This window comes from Chroicocephalus ridibundus, chromosome 8 (genome assembly GCF_963924245.1).
Source record: "Chroicocephalus ridibundus chromosome 8, bChrRid1.1, whole genome shotgun sequence".
NCBI lineage: Eukaryota > Metazoa > Chordata > Aves > Charadriiformes > Laridae > Chroicocephalus > Chroicocephalus ridibundus.
This window is the reverse complement of record NC_086291.1, coordinates 20,131,172-20,153,461: the sequence shown is the minus strand read 5'-3', so window position 1 is coordinate 20,153,461 and position 22,290 is coordinate 20,131,172. Positions and strand designations below refer to the sequence as shown.

The window sequence follows — 22,290 nt, the reverse complement described above, 5'->3', positions numbered from 1 at the left end:
ATGGCAAGATGGTCCCTAGCGTCAGGGCTACAATTGCCCATATCTATGAAAACAACCTGTGCAACAACTCGGACGGTTAATGGGATAATGTGGCATATAATGGGGGAGGGTGACAGTCAGGTGCCCCCAGAGGCACTGTCGAGATCAGTTCTCACGCAGCCAAAACCCAGCTCTGATGCCCACCTAACCCCTTGTGCCTGTCACAAGGTTGGCCAGGGACAGCCTCTGCCCCCTTTGCCTGGACAGAAAGCACATCGCATTCCCCTTTCTTCCAGCCCCAGTTGCCAGAGCTGCTTTCTCAGTTCTGGGGCCAGCCAGACTGAAATCAGGCCCGTCTGGGGCTCCTTCAGGCAGCGCCTGCCCTTACACAGACGGTACGGGAAAGCAAGGCAGACCACCGCCTTCAGCACAACCCATTCCTTCAACAGGCAAACCCGTGCTCTCCTCTTCAGGTCAGTATTGGCAAAGGGAGCAACTGAAGCGACACCCGGCCTACCTTGACCACGACCATCCTCCATGGGAAGCTTTACCACTTCCAGACATTGTTTTCCAGTGAAATGACACTTCATCACTGAAAACAGACACTGCCATCATAAGCCAATCACTACACAAGCCTTTTTAATTGCTCTCCCATCTACGTTCAGTACGACGGGCGTTGTGAAACAAAACGGACCAAACGACGGGCAGTCTGCTAACCGCTGTACATTTCTGATTTTTACCACACTGTGCAATAATTTTCCACAACTGCCAAAGCTTCCTATTTCTGCAGAACATCAGTTTTCTGTTAATCAGTGGAAAGTCCACCCTTTTTACTTTGTATCCAAAGAAAAATGACTACCTTTTGCAACAGCTCACACAGCGTTGGAGCGACAACCTGAGGTTTACTGCAGGTTGTTTGTTCCCATACTAGTTCTCGTTCAAAGGTTTTAGCGTGTTCCAGCATCCCCTCTGGCTTTAGAGGGAATAAAACCAAACCAAACCAAAACAAAACAAAACCTACCTCTTACCTGTGCAGACAGTACTCTCTCAAATACATCCGTGCACAACCTAAGAACTGTCGCTTCTGATTGCCGCAAGCTATGTTTTGCCATGAAAGTAATCTTTTCCCAGGCCTCTGCTTCCTCTCCTGCTTGCTACTGGCCACTACAAAAATAAGTCTGTTACACAAGTTAAAAAAAAAAAAAAAAAAAATCTTCTGTTCAGGATAAAGAACCAGAATCCTTCAGAAAGACTTTGATATTTCCATGCGTCTGTGCTTTGGGGTTTGTGGGGGTGGGTTTTTTTTAAACTTATGAATGAGACCTACAGATTTGCTAAAAGTTCTGTTACCGTTTCACGGTACGCTTCCAGAAGTACATCCCTTTTCTTTTCTGCTATTGGAAAATGGCATAAATAGAACCTATGCTGCTGGATCAGGAAAAAAAAAAAAAAATAAAATCCTTATCTCTACCCAGAAAAATCTTAAACCCCCCTGGCTGCTACCTCTAACAGTCCCTGCAAAATACTCTATAACACACACTCACAACTTTCTCTGTGGAAGTTTATTCCACAGCAGCTGAAATTGTGTAACATTTGTTGCTCTACTTCTAATGGTTTGCTGTTAGCAAGAAATTTTCCAGTGAGCTGTAACCCATTGCTACTTCAGATCCATAGGAAACCTAACAGCTAAAATTTCTCTCAGGACTTTCAATCTCACAGTCTACCTAAAGGCAGGAAAACTTTTTCTTTTTGCTGCTACACATTTATCCACAACTCATTTTTTTCAACTTAGCAGTGAATTTATAGAAATTATAGAAAATTTATATTAATATGAATATATTTAAATGAATTTATAGGAAAAAATCCATAAACTACAAGACTAAGAATCAATTATTTCCCTTTTTTACATAGCTACAACTAACAACTATGCAAAAAAATCCCAGTGATTCACTCTTCATTGTGCCAGCTATGGAGAACATCCCAACTGTCCAACTTTCAAAACCAGGGCTCCCCAGTACTGAACAGCTTCACCTTCTACAATGACCCTCTTCCTTTGGAACCAATTACATTGTTTCAATTTATTTACCCTTTCCAATAGATTTGGTCAGTCAAATCAGTATTTCTGAGCCAGCCGCAGTGCTCCTGTGGGTATTACAAACAGTGTTACACATCGAGTAGCCCAGCTTCCATGTCTGTTTAAAAACAGAGACCTTAAAAATCACCAGCGTGCTGCCTGTGCTTCCAAGCTTCGCCTTTGCCTTTAGCTGTCCCCAATTTCCCTGCACAAAGATCTCTCTAGTGCCAGCAACAGGCACTAGTGCTTAGATACCTGTTCTCCTCCGCTGAGCACTAACGTCAGCTTCTGCCAGGAGCTCGGAGAGATGGCAACTCTGGACCAGTTTGGGGACATGCCTTTACTCCCGCTCTGCTTTATGACTGTCCTTCTTCTTATGATAATTTTTTTCACAGCAACTAATATGTAAATGAACAGCTGCTCCTGAGGTTTTATCATTGTTCCTTCCTTTCTTTTAAAAAGCATTCCCCTGATTCTTCAAAATTAGTCTGAAGGAAACCTGTGGCATCTTTTAATAAATAGCATTATGGGAAGTAAATAACAGAATTCATAGCAAGCAGCTTCCAGCTCCCTTTCTACAGCTGCCTTTAAATAAATAAATAAAACATTAAAAAGAGAAAGAAATCTGGTGCATGGCTGGCAGGAAAGACATGTGCTCTGTGCCAAGCTCCAGGCATTCTCCAGGTACCGTGCAGCCCAGAAACTCTGACTGACACCCTCACACCCAGCTGAGTTTCTAGCGTTTGGCTCCTTGTCAATGCAAAGGTAACCTTGAAGTCCTCCTTTGCCATACTGGTACCTCAGCAGCAATTTTCTGGAACCCTTGTAGCCACTTCAGTGGAGCGTTTTCTTTCCCTCACATTTTTGCTCTCATTAGATGTGCCTCGTCTAACCCATACTTAAAGGGTGGCTCTTAATCTCACAGCAAATCCTTGACCCAGAATAGGTTTGCAGCACTTAAATCTTCTAATGCCACCGACCACCTTTATCATCCAAAACGATCTTTGTAATAGATGTGGAATTGAAATACATCAGCTTCCCAAGACAGTACACACTATTTGAGCAAGGACCATCTAACAGCTCCAAGACAGGTCTCTGTAATATCAATGCAGAAAAAGCGTCACAAAAATTAAACACTTACCTGTGTTCTCTGGTTCCACACAAAACTAGACAACTTTTTCAGAAAGTGATTTGTCAACCCTCTTAGTCCTTGCTTTCCACAAAGCCCGTATTTTGCAGATGATCTGCTCCTGGAAGCTGCTGGTCACCTCTTCCACCAATCTCCCCAGCCACCCGGAGGTATGACAGCCTGCCTTCCCACTCTTAGGAGACTTTCGGAGGTTGTTGCCTCAACAAAGCCTCTGTCATTCCTGGGTCATTTGAGGAAAATTTCTAAGAATTGCTCTAATTTCTCTGCAGACACCTACAGCTCTTGAGTGAGGTTAGTCATCTCTATACCTGTGAAAACTTCCATTGCTTGTTCTTCAGTTCTACACGCTGTTCCTGCTAAAAAGAGAAAATGACAATGAAGCTGCATACTTATTTCAGGCTTTTCTACTTGAAGCTTGGATACAGTAGCAATTTCTTTGCTCGTATTCCCAAACCTCTTCACAGAGAGCAATCAATCCAAAAAAAGTTTCTTTTGGCTTCTCTGAGAGCCACATCACCAGTGTTTTTATTGCCGTCTGTTCCTTTCTACCACCTCCACTTCAACCAAATAAAAATCAGCCTCTGGCATAGCTCTATCCATACAGCTCAGCTTCTGTTCAGCATCTCACGTGGACAGTGTTCTCACAAGTAACTCAGTTATTTTACGTTAAAAGAGAACTGCTTTTTATATTATCTTGACTGAAAGGTACTCATAGCATCAACTCCCATAAAAACACACCCTGCCTCTGTATACTACAACAGTTTAGTGACAGATCAGAGACCAACAAAATCATTTTGCATTGATTTTTTTCGAAGTGCGTCCCAAGAACGGTAAAGGTACATTGATTTTAGCACCTTCAGTCTTAAAATCGTGGCACTGATTTTGCTCTGCAGCGTTCTCTGACTAGCGCTAGTGTAAACTTTAGGTTATTAGCCCCTGTGGCACTAATGTAAAAGGAGCATCAGGCTGCTCTCCTGATGTAAAGCTCAGATCAGGCAGCAGTCAGGCATTTGTTTTCTGCATAGGTGAAATTAGCTCCCTCAATTCTCTACCTAAAGTTCAAGAAATACCCAGCTAATGGCTTCAGTGGAGCAGTTAGATGTGGCCCCATAAAGGCTTACAGAGTACCTTGCCTCCAACCAGCAGGGACCGCGATCTACTATAACACAGTTGAGTTGGCCAGTTAAATTCAGCTCAAGAAAACTGTGACCGCTTCACTGTTTCCCACAGAAATCAGTCTTCGTTTCTTGTTCTCAGAAAGGTAAAAGGTGACAATATGCAGCACAAAGTAGTGCCCGTGTTCTCATGATCTCAGAGATCTTTTGTACCGTTTCATCCTAAAATGACTCAGCATTCAGGTTATAATAGATAAAAATGTATACATATAACAAATCTTAGATACCTATAATGGGAATACTGATAAAATATTGAAAGCAATTCCATGATCAGCTATGTTCTAATGCAGGATACAAACAGATTACTTGTATTACATTAAGAAACACAAAGAGAAGCAAAAGTGTAATGGTTATTACCTTACCAGAATAAAATTAAAGCACCTGAATACATAATTAACTGCAAATATTAAGGAATTCATTTTTAGAGTCCAAAGAATTCCTTAAGTGAATCTGTCTTGTAGGCAAATTTTTCTGTCACTCTGAAGAGTTCTCTTCACTGCAGGTTAATTCTGGGAGGTTGGAAAACACAAACTAATATCGATATAAAAGCCAATATGTGAACATAGCACAGAACAGTAACTGCAAAATGCTATTAGAATATTTACATTTCAAGTTCCATTTATATCTATAATTAAGCCTAAAAACAATCATAACTCTTGCATAACATAACATAAAATTAAGTACACGTATAAAATATAAAACAAGAAAAGAGTGCTGCCAGTGTTGCATGTGTTATGCACGAAGAGACAGGATGATAATGTTTAATACAACTATAAGATATATGAAAGTTGATTCCAACAATTGCACTATTTCATAATATAAGCAATTTCAGTTTCGAACTCTGGCAGAAATACAGTGTGTGTAACATTTCATCATCTTATTTCAAATGAACTATAATATGATTACATTTGTATTTTCACAGATAAAGCCGAACAAATCAAGAGATGCTAGTTTTAAATCATCCATACGTGCGGTTTACTAAACTATATTTAAAAGAAATTATGTAACCAAAATATTTTTCCACTATGAAGTTTCTTCAGGCTCATTACAGCACTTCTGCCTATAATTCATACTAATCTCTCTGGTTTTTGTGGGTCGTTCACACAGAAATAAGAAATAAATAGTCTTATTACAGGAAAATTAGCTAGAACTACAAAAACACAAAAAGCCTTATTCACAAAACAATCAAATCTACTTTCATTTTTTTTAATTGATTATGTCAAGGATTTTCATCTATGAGTTCCAACAGTGTCTTGTTCTCCCTGTAACAACAAATAGCAAATAGGGAGGGGGGTTGAATAATTATAATTATAGAATTATAATCTTAATGAGACTGAATAAGTAAAAAAAGCTGATTAATGCCCAACACTGACAATGTCCCCCATTGAAAGTATTTCCCTCCTCTGGACCTTGGCATGCCTCACTGAAGTCATGCTATTCTCCCGAATGGTCGCCTACTTCACAACATGTGCTGCTCATAAAAGCCTTCTTTCCAGGAGATCATAATAAAAAGCCTTAAATTTAAACAGTAGATATGCATGCTATAAATAATGCCTTAAGAGATTAATACAGAAAAGAAGGGAGTTTTATTCCAGCTCCTCCCTCTACCAAGACAGAGATGGTTTTATCTACAGACCTTAGTCACAGTGGCGGTCAGTGACAACTCAAAAAAAAACGAAACTGCAGAAAGATTGATTTCTTGCAGAATTGAGTAATTTAATCTGTTAGCACTCTAATGTCCTTCCTTCCACAGACATCCCTACTCTGCCACAGTAGCAGCATACATATGTAGCCAGACCTGATGTTACATGTAATAGTAAAAATTATCTGTATCTCATGTTGCCCTTTTGGTTCCTTCAGTTTCCACTTGCCACCCAAAGGGTAGTGAGAGCAAAGAGCGGCACAGATGGCCAGGCTATCCTTCTCAGACCACTGAAAATGCAGACATAAGACACTCCTAAATCATATGAAAGGAGCAGAAAAAGCGAACGCGTGTCGTCTGCCAACAAACCTGCCCGACACAGCCAGTGCCATCTCTTCTCGAGACTGGCAGGTGCCCACCCACGGCATTCATTCCACTGCAGCTTCGCACACCCTTCTGAGGATCGAGCACGTCTTTTCCAGAATAGAATGGATGCTTTGGATGCGACGTATTCATGCAAAAACAACTGTGCAAATAGGCTGATGCTGGGTTGGGGGTTTTGCTCCTATTTCTATGTATCTTTCTTAATCTATTTTTTGTTTTCTTCACACTTAATACGCCAAGGGATTCAAAAAGACCAATCAAACCTCATTTTTTTCCTAAAAACTTGATTCTTCAAGTTGTCAGTCCTATTGCAAGAGCTTTAATTTTAGCCTGATTTTCAAAGGAAACTACAGTTATGTGGCTGTGCTGTCCATATTTATACTGCACCACATATTTCTAGTACAAAATTCTTCTAGAACTTTTGAATTCAACTAATTTCAATTAAAATGAGAGGTTAAAAACCTGAAAGCAACCAAGTTCGTGTAACTTTGATGAGAAGAGGTAGCAGACAGAGAAGACAAATGCTATTGATACTTTTACGATTTATGCAGAGAGCACAATCAACACCAGGCATTGGAGAACCCACCTGGGAAAGCATTGTCATGACTATCTCTTCTGCAAGAAAGGGCTTCATGTGTGCAATTGTTTAGACACATGCAAGTCCACAGGAAATGAGATTTTACCAACGATGCTGTTCGAAGAATATTATATATTTTATATATATATAACATATGTATATTATTACAATATATATATTATTGTGGATATATATAATACAACATCCACAAGAAAGCCAGCTTCTTATTTGTTAAACCATTTTTTTCTTTGTGGATTTCTTTTTTCCTTGCAATTGACTGTCCGATTCTGATAGCTATATGCACCTCACTAACTTTTTAGACACTGATATGCGCTCTCTAAGTATTCTCAGGAGTTCTGATTTCATTTCCCTGTTTTCTTCTCCTGTGTCTGCTTCAGTTCCCTTGGAGGGCAGAACATGCACCACAGTATGCATTTCGATGACTTTTGTGCCCCAGGGGCTCACAGGCTTGCCCATCTCTTTTTACAACAAATGCAAACAAACCATCAGTTAACAGACAGCTGCAATATCCTTCCAAAAGAACAACCTTTAAAAATATTGTTTACTTGTCTGAACACAAGATATCCTCCTACCCTTCAGAACAAGTGACTGATTGATGGGTAGGCAAAAGCATTTGCTTTGACAGAATCAGACTGACATCAGTTTTCATGTTCTTTGCTGTCTGAACAGTATCAAGCTGATCGGATTTGTAATTCTTCTGAAGCACATCAAACCAAGCTAAAAAACTGCAGTCCTTTCCTACACTGGACTTGTTGATTTGTCCAATATAAGTTAGTGAGTAATAAATTCAACTATGATAAAAATTCATTGTATAAACTGCTTTTTACAACTCCTGAAACACAGAAATCAACTAGCTTCTTACCACAACTTCGTTTGGCAAGATGAGCACAGACCAGAACAGAGTTGCAACTCACCCAACTGTCATCTGTTCTTTAACTTCTTTTAATTTTTAAAATTGGCTGTTGCAGAATGCTAGCTCTGACCAAAGAGTTAACCAGGAGTGCATCAGGCAATAATATTCAAGAAAATATGTAAGTTTATATCCAAGTGCAACTGGCAACCACTGACACCACAAATGGTCTTTCTTACGCAGCTAATTCCAGTAGCTTTTGTAGTAGGGAGGAAAAATTTGGACAGTCTGCATCATATCTTGCAAGAAAGATGACCACCACAACCGTACACCTCAATTATTTTTGTAGTTACACGCAATTGAGATCACATGATTAGGTACACTATTCAAGCCAATTCCCAAAATCAAGAGAAAGAATACACAACTGGTTTACACAATTGGACAGGGCCCCGACTAGACTTTAATGGCCAAGATTGTGATACAGGTTGTGCTGAAGTACCTTACTATTCTTTTTGCAGAAAAGTGGAGCATTTTAAAGTAAAGATCTGGCTGAGGACATAAAATCCATCTGGCATAACTCTACAACGTTTAGATTTGCAAGGAGATACTGATCACGTTTCCTTACACTGTACAAGCACAGGCCTCTTCTTGGTTTTGATACTTGTCAGCTCTATCGCATAGTATAAGGAGAGAGCCTCTGCATTTTTTCAAGACTTTATACTCCACTGACATACAGCTTTTCAACATAGATATTTTAACTGGGAATAGCTCAATTCTGAAAATTATCATTTAGAAGATATGTTATTTTAATATTTTAAAGATACTTGTGTTTTATTCTTCTTTATAAAAGTAAAAATTCATTTCTGCATACACTTAAAATAATAGAAAACTAGATTTCCTTTCTCTCAGGAAGCAATTTCAAAATAATATACAACAGATGTGTAAAACCTGTTTAACCCAGTCTGTTTTCTACTGTGCTTGAAGTACTACTATACGTGCTATACATGAAAGATTCATTAAGAGCTTCTGCTACTGTCTCATTAAATAAGCCTCAGGGCTTAAAATAACATGCTAACATACGTATTTGAGACACTCCATATTAGGAAAATTACCAAACTACTTAAAAATTTAAGAAACTCAAATCGTCTAAAACCCTTTACACATTTGATATCTCAAATAATAAAACCTAAAAATATTAATAGTTTGCTTTAGTTGCTTTTCTAGTATACATAAAGAAAGAGGTGTGAGCTCATGGTCTGAGTATGAAACTGGAAATCAGAATATCTTACATCATGATTCGCCAAACCACACTGCAGGAACTAACCAAATTGTAGCAGTCTTCCCCCAGTACAACAGAGAGAATTTAATTTACACTGAATTGATCAAATCTATTCAGTTAACAAAGAATACAGGAGACATTTGGCTGCTGGGAGTGAGCTTTAGACAGCAGTAAAGCACATGTCTAGCTACATGCTAAAACCAATTGAGATGGCATTACTAGTTACTGAGAAACTCATGACTTCAAAATTTTTACTACTGGACAACTCGTCTAGTCTTGCTAGAGAATGGTATCAGGTAAAATAGAAACAAAAGGACATTAATAATTGTAAGAAATAAGTATCCAATTCTCCCCAGGGAAACAGAACTTGCACAATTTCGTTTGTAAAACTGATGTATACAATTTGTAATATTATACTGAAGTAAAACACAGACTAGTAATAAAAAAATTTATAAACTGGCCAAGGCCACTCACCAATCAAAAAAAAATGCTAAAAGAAAATTTAATAGCCAGTTAAAACTTACCAGCTTCTAAAATGACAGAAGACTTGACCAGAAGTCTTGAGAGAGAGAAGACTGAAATCTGTATACATACTGCTCTGACAGTTTAATTGAATCAAGGTATCTAGTATCTAAAGAGGCACAGACAGTAAAACCAGATAAAGTGCAAAAAGGAATCTGTAAACTAACAAAGAAAATACCACAACTGGCTTTACCTTAGCTTTTTAATCAATTTAAATTCTCCACTTGGGTGTTTTTATACATTTTTGAATAAAAACTAACATTCAAGAAGACACTTATAAGTTTTTTCAGGCCTCAAGTGACATGAACTTTTTCTTTAAATCAACAGTCTAGCAATTATAGTCAAATAAATGGAGAAGGAAAAGTTAGCAGATGAATACCTAAGGGATATTAAGTATATGCTGTCCTCATATATTCAAATCTGTGTTTGCTCTGCTTTTTACAGAAATATCTTCATTTAAGCTTTCAAAGCAGAATTAATGATGCTTTCTAGCAGTCCATTTTAAAAAACCACTACCACGAGAGATAATAACCAAAACATTGAAAAACAGGGATTGCAAAACAGAGTGTAACTAGAAGACTATTATTTTAACATGATTTCTTCACAATCTCTCATGCTTGCCATGCAATTCTCAACTCCAGATTCCTTGGAAAAAGCCATGAACATATAAATGTCAAAACACTGTCAATTCTTAATGTATGAATTGCCTTCTTGGTCTTGCAAGAGGATGGCTACTTCTAGCATTTTTTGCAGAAAACCTTTAACGTTGTTTGCCAAATTAGTCCTTTGATCTTCCATCAGCATCTGCAGTCAACCACTGCTTTGGTCAAAGAGTTCAGTGTTTTCTTTTCATTTTATTTTAAGAGAGGAGGCACAAACTCAGAGAAAAGAGTTGTAAGTCCTGCAGATTCAAATTCCTTTTGCAGCTCATCCAGCGTTGAATATTCTTTGACTTCAAACGTCTGAAACCTACATTGTAAAAGGGAAACTCATGAGTATGCCTAGATCTGTCAGAATGTAATTATCGACTCTGTTACTTTTCTATCCACAACAGTACTAAATTATACCTTTTATGCTGTGACTGTACTTTTGTCTCACACAGTACACTAATCATTTTCTCTTTGCATTTCTTTCCACTTGAGTCCACATCTACCTTAGAAGTTTTCTGAAGAATCAAGTACTCCTAAATGACAAAAGAGAACAAAACATTAAATATCACCTAGTATATTTGAATTTTAGTAAAATACAAAAATCTATAACGAAACATACAGATTTTTTTCAGAACATAGCAATCAAACTTTGAAAGTGCCAATCCCAAGAGGTGCATGGCCATTTCTATCCATCAGCTTGAAGTTAAGCCCAGTCTTAAGTGATCTAGAGAACATGAGTTTGAAAAGCCAAAACATTCTTCTCCAGTATTACCACAAAAACCTGCCTAAAGTGGTGGCAATTTATAAGTACAGAAGTTCAAAGTACGTAAGTACAGAAATTCGTAAGAAGTTCAAAGCCTAGGCGTGCAGTAGGAGCCCCATGTGATGTCAGTCAAGGAAAGAGGCAGAAATGAGCTAAAAATATGTGTTATTAATTTCTCATCACAAATTTTCAGTTTTCTGGGGCGTTTGGAGAATACAGGAGCCCGAACCTAGGCACATTACAGTCAGGAAAGACAGGGAATACAGGGGTATAATTACAGTGGGAAGCAAAGCAATACAGGCCACAGGTCTACGGGTATAACTGGTTTCTTTCTCATAGAATAACTTCTTTTTCTTAAATACAGAATAAAGTTGTTGGGCCTTCCTGGTCTCCTAATGATCCATCTGTTTCCAAAACTGTTAATCTTAGAAAAACACACACAAAAAATTCAGACACATAGGTTTCAGTGGTAAATCGATAGAACTAGTCAGCATTCATTGTTCCTGCACCTTAATGTTGCTCCTGTCACCCTGAAGAAGAATCAATATTATCCTGCCCATGAACATCAGTCTTCCAGTCAGCCTTAGATCTGAAGTCCATTTTTCCACAGTTTTGACGTATTTTGCCTTTGCTCTCATGTGATCTAAATGCAAAAGGAGCATCCAGATACCATCCTCTGTACTTGTTCCTTTTGACAAAGTAGGTTTTTCGTTGCAAACTGTTGCTGATTGCTTAATGACATACTTAAGATGCTGCTGTATCCAAAGAATCAGATCATGTACCATGGGTTCAGAAAGATGCTTCTTTGCTTGTTCAAGTAATTTATCTTTCACGTCCATACATTGGGCCCTTGTAAGCTGGTCTGAGTTAACAGAAATATCCGGTAGAGTTGATGGATAATTGACTGGTAAATGAAATAACAGCTTTAAAAGTACATCTGTATCCAGTAGTTCTTTCACGCTGATTTGAATTCTAAACGTGATTCCATGCGTCTCTGGGAGGTATCAAAAAATAAACATTAATAGTTTGCTTGAAGTTGAAATACATATATATATATTATTAAGTCATGTTATTTTCTTTAACAATTCAACTCAAATGACTGCCATTCCATATAAAGTAAGGGGGTTTTTTTGTGGGGTGGGGGGTTGCAACCAATGGCTCAAGCTATACTTGCCGGGGATCCTGGAATGAAACACTTCCATATTATACTAGAAGGAAAGTTATTAACACATTCTAAAAAGCATTCACACCTTTTGGCTCTTTCAAAGTCTAGACAAGTCAGTAATAAAGAACTGTCTCTCAGAAACACATAAGTCAGCTTCTACAGCTCAATAGCAGCAGCGAGGACACCCAAAAATACAGACTTTTCTGGATGGACTCAGCGCTGCCCTAACTTTGCTCACAGAGAAACCTGTAGGATGTCTACCATCAATATCAGCGCAAGGTAAGTAGACTTGTCCTACGTATTTTTGAAGATTTCAAAAGCAGTTCTACCCTAGAGAGATTTGAAAAGAAAAAAGTCAGATTCTTTGTCCCCTACAACTTTCAGGGAACCTATGCTTAATTCTTCTCTGTCAACTTCTCTACAACAGTTGGACTGTCATAATTAAAACATCTCTGATGTACATCTGACCCTAGATACTACATACATACATATATATACACACATACTTATATAAAAATATGCATATATATACCCACATATCTACTCAAAACGTCTTGTTGGTCTACTTCAGAACAGAAATATTTTCAGAGTGAAAAGAATACATGCAGTACACAACAGGAAGGGCAAAAGACCACATCCTCCTGAAAAATCACATAATCAAAGACAATGAATATGAAAGTTATGTACAGTAATTCCTGCAATAAAACCTGGACTAAAACATGTTTCACAGAAAAACAATACAAAACTTCATGAAGAAAAATGCGAGGACAAAGACCTAACCTACTTTTCCTCCTCTGCAATGAGAAAGAGGGTATCAGATAAAAGATGCTCTTCTTCAGATGTTCTCTGCTTGACCCTTTTGATGCGTTCCAAACACCTCACCCCATTTCTTTAAAAAATTGCTAAAACGTCAGGTTGGTTCATTCTAGGAGGGCAGGAGAAGCCGGATTTGAAAGGCAGATTAGAGCAGTGCTGGGTTTCAGAGGCGCTCTTTTGAAGTGACTTGCCACCTTCTCCCCCTACCTTATCTTACCTTCCTTTACATGACAGTCAGTTGCATTATGTTTTATTAGTATTGCTGATGCTGCTAACCACCCTCAGTGCTCTCTATGATTTTATATTTGAACCCTACTAAATAAATGAAAGATCCTAAAAGTGGCTTGGACAGACAGAAGCACTTTAGAGAAGCTTAGCTAAGGGCTTGTTTCCAAACCTCCTTCCTGGGTCATACAAATAACTCTAGGTCAGAGCAGTCACAAAATAAAAAAAGCAAACCCTCCAAACCCAATAATCAAACTCTAGCATTACTACAAAGAAGTCTCCAAACATCTACAAACCATTGCTACAAAACCAGAATCAAATCCAGCACTGAAACTAGTGGACGCAAATCCGGTGAATTAAATGACATCACACCCAACCACGCACATAACTACACATGCTATATGTCAAAGCCTCATTCCATGTCAATGGGAGTTGGTCTCCAATCTTCTGAGACCCAATGAAAGGTTACAGACTATTTGTAAGACAAGTTTATACCTCAGAAATGTACCAGGCTTGGAAGAGACTCCAGTCTCCACAGCGCCGATCAGGCAGCACGTGGCCCTCACTCACAGGCCATAGCTATGCAGGAGGACCCCAAGCCTTCCCATTCCAATGTCTGCCTTTTGCTGCCCTGACAAATGTTTCTTACAGGGCACTAGCAACGATAGCTCCTCTGCCATTATGCTAGACTCCGGACACATAACCACACACAGAAGATGAAAAGCCTGCACTGCACCTCTTGGGACCCCCAGCACCCTCGTAGCCACCATGGAGGGTCTCCACACACACCTGAGCATCGCATCGCACTGCACAGACAGTGCCTGCCGACCCACCTCCTTCCAGCTGCCCTGTACACAGGGCAGCCACACCAGGTACGTGGCCAGCTGAAAGCAAGCGGCATTTGGCTGAACAGTATTAACATTACTATATTCCTGCCCATGAAGTACTTTATTTTAAACTATGCTGCCAATAAATTTTAAAATGCACAGCCTATAAATGAGTTGAAGAATACTACTCTATTGCCAGCTTAATTACAGTGACAGAAAAACATGTTACCTTTCTGATAATCCTCCTAGGATTTCTTCACTTTCTTGTCATAACAGATCTCACCAACTCAGAAGTAACTGAGGGATAAACAGACAGGCCAACCTTGCCCCTTCGGCAAGGGCCTCCTGCTGCAGTGATCATATTCTTAAGCCTGCAACAATCTCACACCTTTCCCTGTGATGATGAACTAATCCGAAGGAAGCAGCGCAGCCTCGCATCCCAAGGTGTATTACCCTGAGCCATCGCAAAAAGCCCAGCCGTGCTCATTTACATCTGCTTCAGACTTACTTTTCAAAAAGGAGAATTGGTTCAAAACGTTTGTGGGGCTACAGTGTCTAAAGTTTATTTAAACATTCCAGCATCCATTTTCTGCACCAGCACTGCAGACGGCTGGCAGAACAAAGAGCGAACCTCCGTCGCCCTGTGTAACGAGGCTCTAAAGAAATACTTCCTTTGTTTGCACATGCTACAAGGTCTGAGTTGTCTTCACAGCAAAATAGTGATTATTTCTGAAATAAAAGGTTGGGTTTGACCGTTCTGCTGGCATTTAATGTGCTAATAAGACTAAGCTCAATACATTTTAACTCATTTTCCCCCCTAGCTGCATGCTTATCAGTATATTTAGCTCTAGCATACTTCAGATTTTTTCTTATGTTCCATGTCAACCAGACAGATATCCCCCTCCTCTCCTGCCCAAAGGCATTTTATGCAACACATGCAGTCTATTTTTAAATTCAGAAAATGGCACCTACTAATGTACAAGCTTAGAATATATAAATATATTTTTATAGCAAGCTTGGTGAGCAAACCAGAAGAGAACAGATTAACAAGTAAATTATGGATTTCTATCTGTAACACTAATCTTTGTAAATAGATATGTGAGGTAAAATAGATATGCTGTAATTAGTTTATTTAAATTCATCAACATATTGGTTTTGATAAAAATGTATTTTAAATTCTGAATACTGCATTGTTAAATTCCAGAAAGCCAAAGTTTTTAGCATACCAAGAGACCTGCAAAAGCATTTTCTTACATCTCTCAAAACCATAAATCCCCAATGGCCCCCTTTTTGATCCTGTGGATCTACAGGCAAATTACTCTTAATGTATTAGAGATAGCATAACATAACAGTTTTACTGGAAGTTACTTCTGTAGACCATTTGTCAGTGATAATTTATATGGTTTGAAGAGATAAAGCAAATGTAAGCTAACGAATACAGCAAAACTTAATTGTATACAAACTATAGGATCTGGTAGCTCAAACGTAAAGCAGAAGTAAATTCTCAAAGAAAACTACCAATCATCATTGTTGTAAATAATTTTTTCAATTCTAGCAGAAAACGATGGAAATCAATATGCATGATCCTTACATATCACGAACACAGCCTGGCTAAAGACCCTGCAAGGTCACATAACATCAATATAAATGTAATATGGCACTTCACTTTACGTTCCAGGAAAGTTTCTAAGCCTTTTTTCATCCCAGTAACTTATAAACACAAAATCATTTTTCTGTATATGAAGCACAGAGAAGGACGTGTGTATATTTTTCTAACAGATTTGGAGGAACAGACGTGCATATGCAATGTTCAGATACATTCACGTTTTTTAAAATAAACATCTGCTAAGCCTGGATACTGTATTTTCAAATTATGCCTGAAATAACATTCCTGAACTTTTTGATTTTAAGAATATAAAACTCAGCTGAAACATTTCATCAATCATATTTTAAAAATACAACTCTAAATACCAAGTAAAAAAATAAAATGGCAGAATTACCTGCCTGTACTGGAGCAAGAAGTGTCATGTAGATCTAGAAACAAAACAATTCTGCTTTTAGATTACCTCAGTTAATTGTGCTCCATGCAGACACTAATGTCTTCATCCCTCTGAGGCTGTCTACACATAAAGTCCTCTTTTCAAATAACCACTTGCTGTTCTGTGCAAATCTATTTCAACAACTATTTTCAAATAAAAGTTCAAGGTTTATTCAATTCTCTGTAACTTTATAGTTACAGTGAGTCACTCAAGAGCAGACACACATAACTTCACACCAAAGCAACACAAAGTTATTTTCACAGAATCACAGAATGGTTGAGCCTGGCAGGGACCTCTTGAAGTCATCTTGTCCAACCTCCCCGCTCACGCAGGGCCACGTAGAGCAGGCTGCCCAGGGCAACATCCAGATGGCTTTTGAGTATCTCCAAGGATGGAGACTCGACAACCACTCTAGGCAACCTGTTCCAGTGCTCGGCCACCCTCACAGTAAAAAGAGCGTTTCCTTATCAATCCCGGTTCTTTTGGCCTGAATACACACCAGACAAAATCTGACATCAGGCCACTGGATCCATTTTTAACAGCATTCTCCAGGACTTTACTGCATTCCAACCAGCAGGAAGCTGCTTGCTGGCCATCGCTGAACTGGGGAGCTGGGCAGCATGCTGCAATAGCTCCCAGGACACCGGGGAATAGTAAGTGATACAGAATATATGCATATTCTGTGTGTGTGTGTGTGTGTGTATATATATATCTCGAACAAATATATAGGAGAGTTGTCACATCTGTGGTAGGCACTAAGCAAAACTTACTTATGATCTGGATCTGAACAGACGTGCAACACTTGCATATCCCACCTGACACTTTCTTTAAGCCTGATAGTAACTGCTGTTTGACACTGGAACCACTGAGATTTACTCTGCCTTGCTGAAGGCGCATCTTCACAGCACTGTGACGGCAAAGACTGATAAAAGTCACCTCCTAAAATTACGTTCTGATCAGTGGCCACCATGGCTGGTGCAGAAAACGTGGAGTAGAGATGTCTACGGTCACCTCATTCCCAGGCAAGCACTACAAATCTTCTCACTTCCCTACCTACGACGAACACGGGAGATTAGCCTTAGTACCCTGTAAAACCTACAGCCACACACGTACTGCTGAAGCTAGAGAACGTACGGCACATCGTAAGGCTCAGATTATCACCCTACACCCAGAAAAAGAGAGAGATGACAAAAGGCTTCTTATCCACAGCAACAGCTGCACCCCTATTAAATACTACAGGATAAATGCCTGGTCTTGTTACATGTGGGAGATGCAACTGCTTATTTCCCCCACACAGCAGCTAGCCCATTCCCACTGCTGCCCTTCACCTACTGCAAGCTTCCACGCAGGGCGGGAATGAAGAAAGTCGCTAATTACAACTGAGGGCCCAAGTAGGCCTTTGTCCCCTACAAAGAGGCCAGCAAGAAAAATACACAATGGGGCACGGAAAGCCGAGAAGGCACCTATCTTTGACGCTGCCGCTAATATAAAGAGATTAAGCCGGTGCTGCCCCGCTGGGCAGAGCGTCGTCGTCGTCGTCGTCCCTCCCCCCCCCCCACCCCCGTCACCGGGGAGGATGACCGGCTGAGGCGCCGCCGCCGCGCCGTGTGTCGCTTGAGCAGGGCGGCGAGAGCCTGCCGGCCCGCGGTTTTCTCGGCAGAGGATCCCGGCCGCCTTCACCTGAGACCGCCAGCACCTCGCAGGCGTCCGGCTCGCAGTAGATGGCGGAAAGAGCCGAGAGCTCCTCAAGCGCCAGCTCCGACATGGCGGCGGCGGCCGAAAGCGCGGGCCGGGGTGGCGGCGGCGCCCCCTGCCGGCGTCCGCCGGCAGGGGACGCCGCCGCCACCCCGGCCCGCGCCCCAGGGAGAGCATGGCTGACGGTGGGGCACTTCCACCCCGGCCTCCCCCTCGGTTCAGGCAGGCTCGTCAGGGGACGAGCAGGCCGGCAGCCTCCGAGGCAGCGAGCGACCGCGGGCAGCACCGGAGGCGGTGGCGGGAGGCTGCCTTTCCCTCAGCGCCCAACAAAATGGCCGCCTTCCGCAGCGGCCCGCCTCCGTCAGCCGAGGTGTGACAGTCTCCGACCCACAAAAAGGAATAAGCTCATCGTCCTCGGGGCTGTAGACCGTCAGCTGAAGCGCAGCCACGCACCCTCATAAAGTTTTAAACAGAATATAAATTTATGCTGCCTGTATTCAACTGTTGTGGCTCTGTAATCCGTCTGAGCTCTTCTTCAGCCAACGGTATCATTAAGTCCCAGGTACAATCATCTCAAAATAGTCAATATCTTTCCATTATTACTAAATCTTTTCCAGGAAAGTATACCATGCTATTTTTAATCCCCTAAATTGTGTTGAAATCACAAGAAACATGAGAGTGCAGAGCTGGGAATGAGGGAAATAACGTGAGGGGAAGGAGAGGGGAGCTGTCAGAAGCGCTGCCCGTGCAGCTGTCAGGCTTTGGTGGAAATTAGCCTTAAAAGTGCCTCACTCTATTATTAAGAACTTTCTTGCCCCTGGTCTTTCCCCCTTCTCCTCGTCCACTTTGCATATTCCATTTTACATGTTTAAATAAAAAAGCCGATGTAAATGTCTTTTAAATTGACACTATCGCAAGACACTGAGGTCCCTATGAATAAGTTACTGCACTCTGACATTTGGAAGTCATCAAATGAGACAGTATAATGTCAGCTTGATATTTTTCACACTATGAAAATATCAGCTTCATGTCAAAGATCTAAATTCCATCTTAATGTAATAAATTTTCTTGTATTCGCGGACTAGTGAAAATGCTAAATATTTAAATTTGAAATGAACTTCTACAGTTACAATCTGGCCTTCATATTCCATTATTATCAAATTGGAAGTCAAGATCTTATTTTTCCTCTTTTTTTTTTTATTTCTTCAAACATTGCAGTTTTTGACAGAATAACATTACCCATATTCATTTCCTTAAATGGATGCTTTCCCATCAACATGTGGCAAATAAAGTAAAATAAATAAATAAGTAAATAAATCTTGCTTTTTAGAGACAACCTATATTAAACCAGCTCCAGCATCCTGTCATAAATCGATATGCCACTGACGATACCAGTATTTTCCACTTTGCCTGACAAGGCAAACAGAATGCAACCTTTCATACCTAGGTAAGATTAATCTTCCCAGTGTTATTTGCAAAAGTAGTATCCTTTGCTTTCCACTCCCTATAATTATGGCCCAAATCAATTAGGTGTTGTGTCAACACCCACTAGTGATTATATATAAAACTGTGCGTTTAGACACGTTTTCCCCTAGTCTGAGTGGCGAACAAGAGGAAGACACAGACATTTGGGAAAAAAAAATGTGAATTTGGAACATCCACCTACATCTTTTTACTGTCATTTCCATGCCAGCTGCTCTGCTGTCTCAGCTACCACAACTGTAAGCAGTCCTAAAAGCATGTACTCTAGAAGGCATTAAAGGACCACTAGGAAGAGTGTAAACATCGCTGCAGTTGCCCATTTCGGGGTCACAAGACAAACACTAACGAGGAACCCGTAACTACAGCTAAGTGTGATGGCTAACCTACGCAACACAGATCACGTCCACCTTTCGGCACTGCTGTAGGACAGTTGCAGTTCCTGTATTTTCTTCTACAACAATGCTGACAGCTCTAACACAGCCAGAATAGTATTCTTACCAGCCAGATCTGTTCTTAACTGAGTTAAATAGCACTGATTTTTCAGATACCTAAGAAAGAAGCCATTAGTTCTTTAGTAACAACTGTAAGTGTTATCGCAATGGTAGAAGTTTTCCGAAAAGTGGCTTGTACGAAAATGGCAAGAGAGAAAGCAACATGAAAATGTGTAAAAATCACTCCAAGTACACTAAAAGGTAAAAGTTTAAAGAAAACAGAAGGAGAAGCAACCCCTGTAATTGTGAAAAATTGTGATAAAACATGGAGATGTTTTTGCTCAGTATTCTCAAGCACAGCTAGTAGAAAAGTTTTCACCATTTTCTTGGCCCAAAGCATGTGCTTTTTAAAGTTGGAATAAATTAATTTAACAAAAAACGCACGTCACAAATTAAAGCTGCTGAAATTTGCATGGTTTGTTCTAAGGTTAAATTCAACATTTTCGTTAAGTTTTGCTTTTTGGTTTTTGAAAATGAGCTAGTGAATTCTCATTTTAAGTACTTCAGAAGCAAGTGTTTAAGAACTTGTGGTCTAGCAGTGCTTTTTTAAGGCACTTGCATTTATCCTGCATGCATCAAACTGCTCTAAGTCAATTCCTAAGACACTTAATCTTTTGGCAGATGGGAACTCATTTTGAAAGTCTACTAATGATCAATTAAAGCGTTAGCTATCTCTACAGACAGGAGGTTTATGGGGTCACAGTCTTCAGAAGCTGGAGGCAAGAGCAGCAGCATGTTAGAAAAACAGCTAAAACTTTCTGTAGTTACCACAAAATTGGCAAAACATTGGAAAACAGAAATCATGACTTTGTCTTTAATGGGTTTTTTTCCATAATATGTTGAAAAGAAATGTGATGGTGTCTATTTTATAAGAGAGGCCATGGTCCAAACTGAATGTCAGCAAAGGACGCTATTTAGAAATAAGTCCTAATAACAATCCCACTACTTCAAATAAATTTACATTGTCCTTTGAAAATTGGATTCATTCAGAGTCCAGTCATAAAAATAGGTAGCCACGCTGCAAATATGCAGATGTGTCTTGTGAGTAGATGCCATTGGATTCAGAGGTTCACTGGTAAATAACGCATCATTTCACACACGCTCAAGGCCAGATGTTTAGGTTTAGAGTCAAGACTAGTACTCTGCCCACAAGTTCCTATACAATTTCATGTACAAGTAGTAAGACCAAATAGATGCAACTGCCACATTCATAAAAGAATTTATATTCTTTCTCTAGGAGTTTGGAAAGCCATTTTTTCTTGAAGGAGATGCACATAAAATTGATTAACCATCTCATGCAAACTAAAAAGGATGCTTTTTACAAAATGACCTATCTAGTATAACCATAGGTTCCTATTATTACTAACATTGCCAAGAGAATCAATACTTACTTGATTCACTGCATATAGATCTTTGCCTGCAATTTACCTTGTACAAAGTAAGACACAGAATAATAAAAAGAACGCATTTTCTTTCAGTGAGAGTAAAAATGCATGAAGTTGCCTGCTAAAAAATTGTAGGAAACTAGCAATGCTGTGCATTTTTAAAAAGAGCGTATGTAAGATACTTGTGGGTAGGGAAGAGTGTGATAGTGAAGATGTAAGTACAACTAGCATTGAGTAGTATATTCTATCCTCAAAATAAGTTCCGCTTCCACATCAAACACATCTGCTTGTGGAACCTTACTACATGGATTTTCCTCCAAGTGTAAGCAAAGGGAGACAAAGGATTAAAGTGTCATTTAATTTAGTAAATGTTGGGGACAGATCTCTTTTTAAAAGTAAAGGAGTGATGTTTTTGGAAAGGGCATTTCTGCCTGCTATAAAAACCACATTAGTAAGTCTAAAAATTAGGCAGTGCTCCTTAGTTTACCAGTTCTCTTCATTTTTAGCTGCTGAGCTACAGCAACTTTAGTATCTGTGGCTCAATCTTTTGAATTTTGGCACATTAGCAATTATTCCTCCACACTTTGACACAAGAGTTGAACAAACAAAATGAGAGTGTGTAAGATGACAGACTATTTATGGTCATTTCCAGAGCACCGAGAGATCCTTTCCCACTCTAACAGGTTTTGGAGGCAGAACAATATTCATCATCGTATTTTAGACTTAAATAATTATTTACAGAGCACATTAAAGTCTTGATAGCAAATACATTATGTAAACATTAGGCAGCGTTGTTGTCCCATTTCACACTGAACTAGCATACCTCTTGCAGAAGAGCAGAGACATGAGTAGGGAGGGCGTTGCAGGCACAGCAACCACACGTTTGGTGCCCCGCTAGACTGGCAGCATGGTGGCAGGCACCCTAACGGCAGGGTAGTCGCTGGCTGCCTCAAGCGATGCAATGGCAAGAAGCCAAAACCACATATCTGAATGCAGGTCTCCTGCTCCAAGTAACAAAGATCAGTACCACTCTTGACTACTATGTATGACCCGAGACCTGATTACAGTTGGGATGTTGTGCCGGAGTCCTTTTCCATCA

General features: G+C 39.9%; 1 protein-coding gene across 1 annotated transcript; it reads right to left on the bottom strand.

The window, feature by feature from the left end:
- Positions 1 to 7,196: 7,196 nt before the first annotated feature.
- On the bottom strand, positions 7,197 to 17,948 carry RWDD3 (RWD domain containing 3). The gene is made up of 4 exons (XM_063344079.1): positions 17,819 to 17,948; positions 11,576 to 12,060; positions 10,721 to 10,836; positions 7,197 to 10,622 (listed from the first exon to the last, which is right to left on the bottom strand). The coding sequence occupies exons 1-4, from the start codon at positions 17,901 to 17,903 to the stop codon at positions 10,508 to 10,510; spliced, it is 801 nt and encodes a 266-aa protein (XP_063200149.1). The 5' UTR covers positions 17,904 to 17,948; the 3' UTR covers positions 7,197 to 10,507.
- Between the last annotated feature and the right edge of the window lie 4,342 nt (positions 17,949 to 22,290).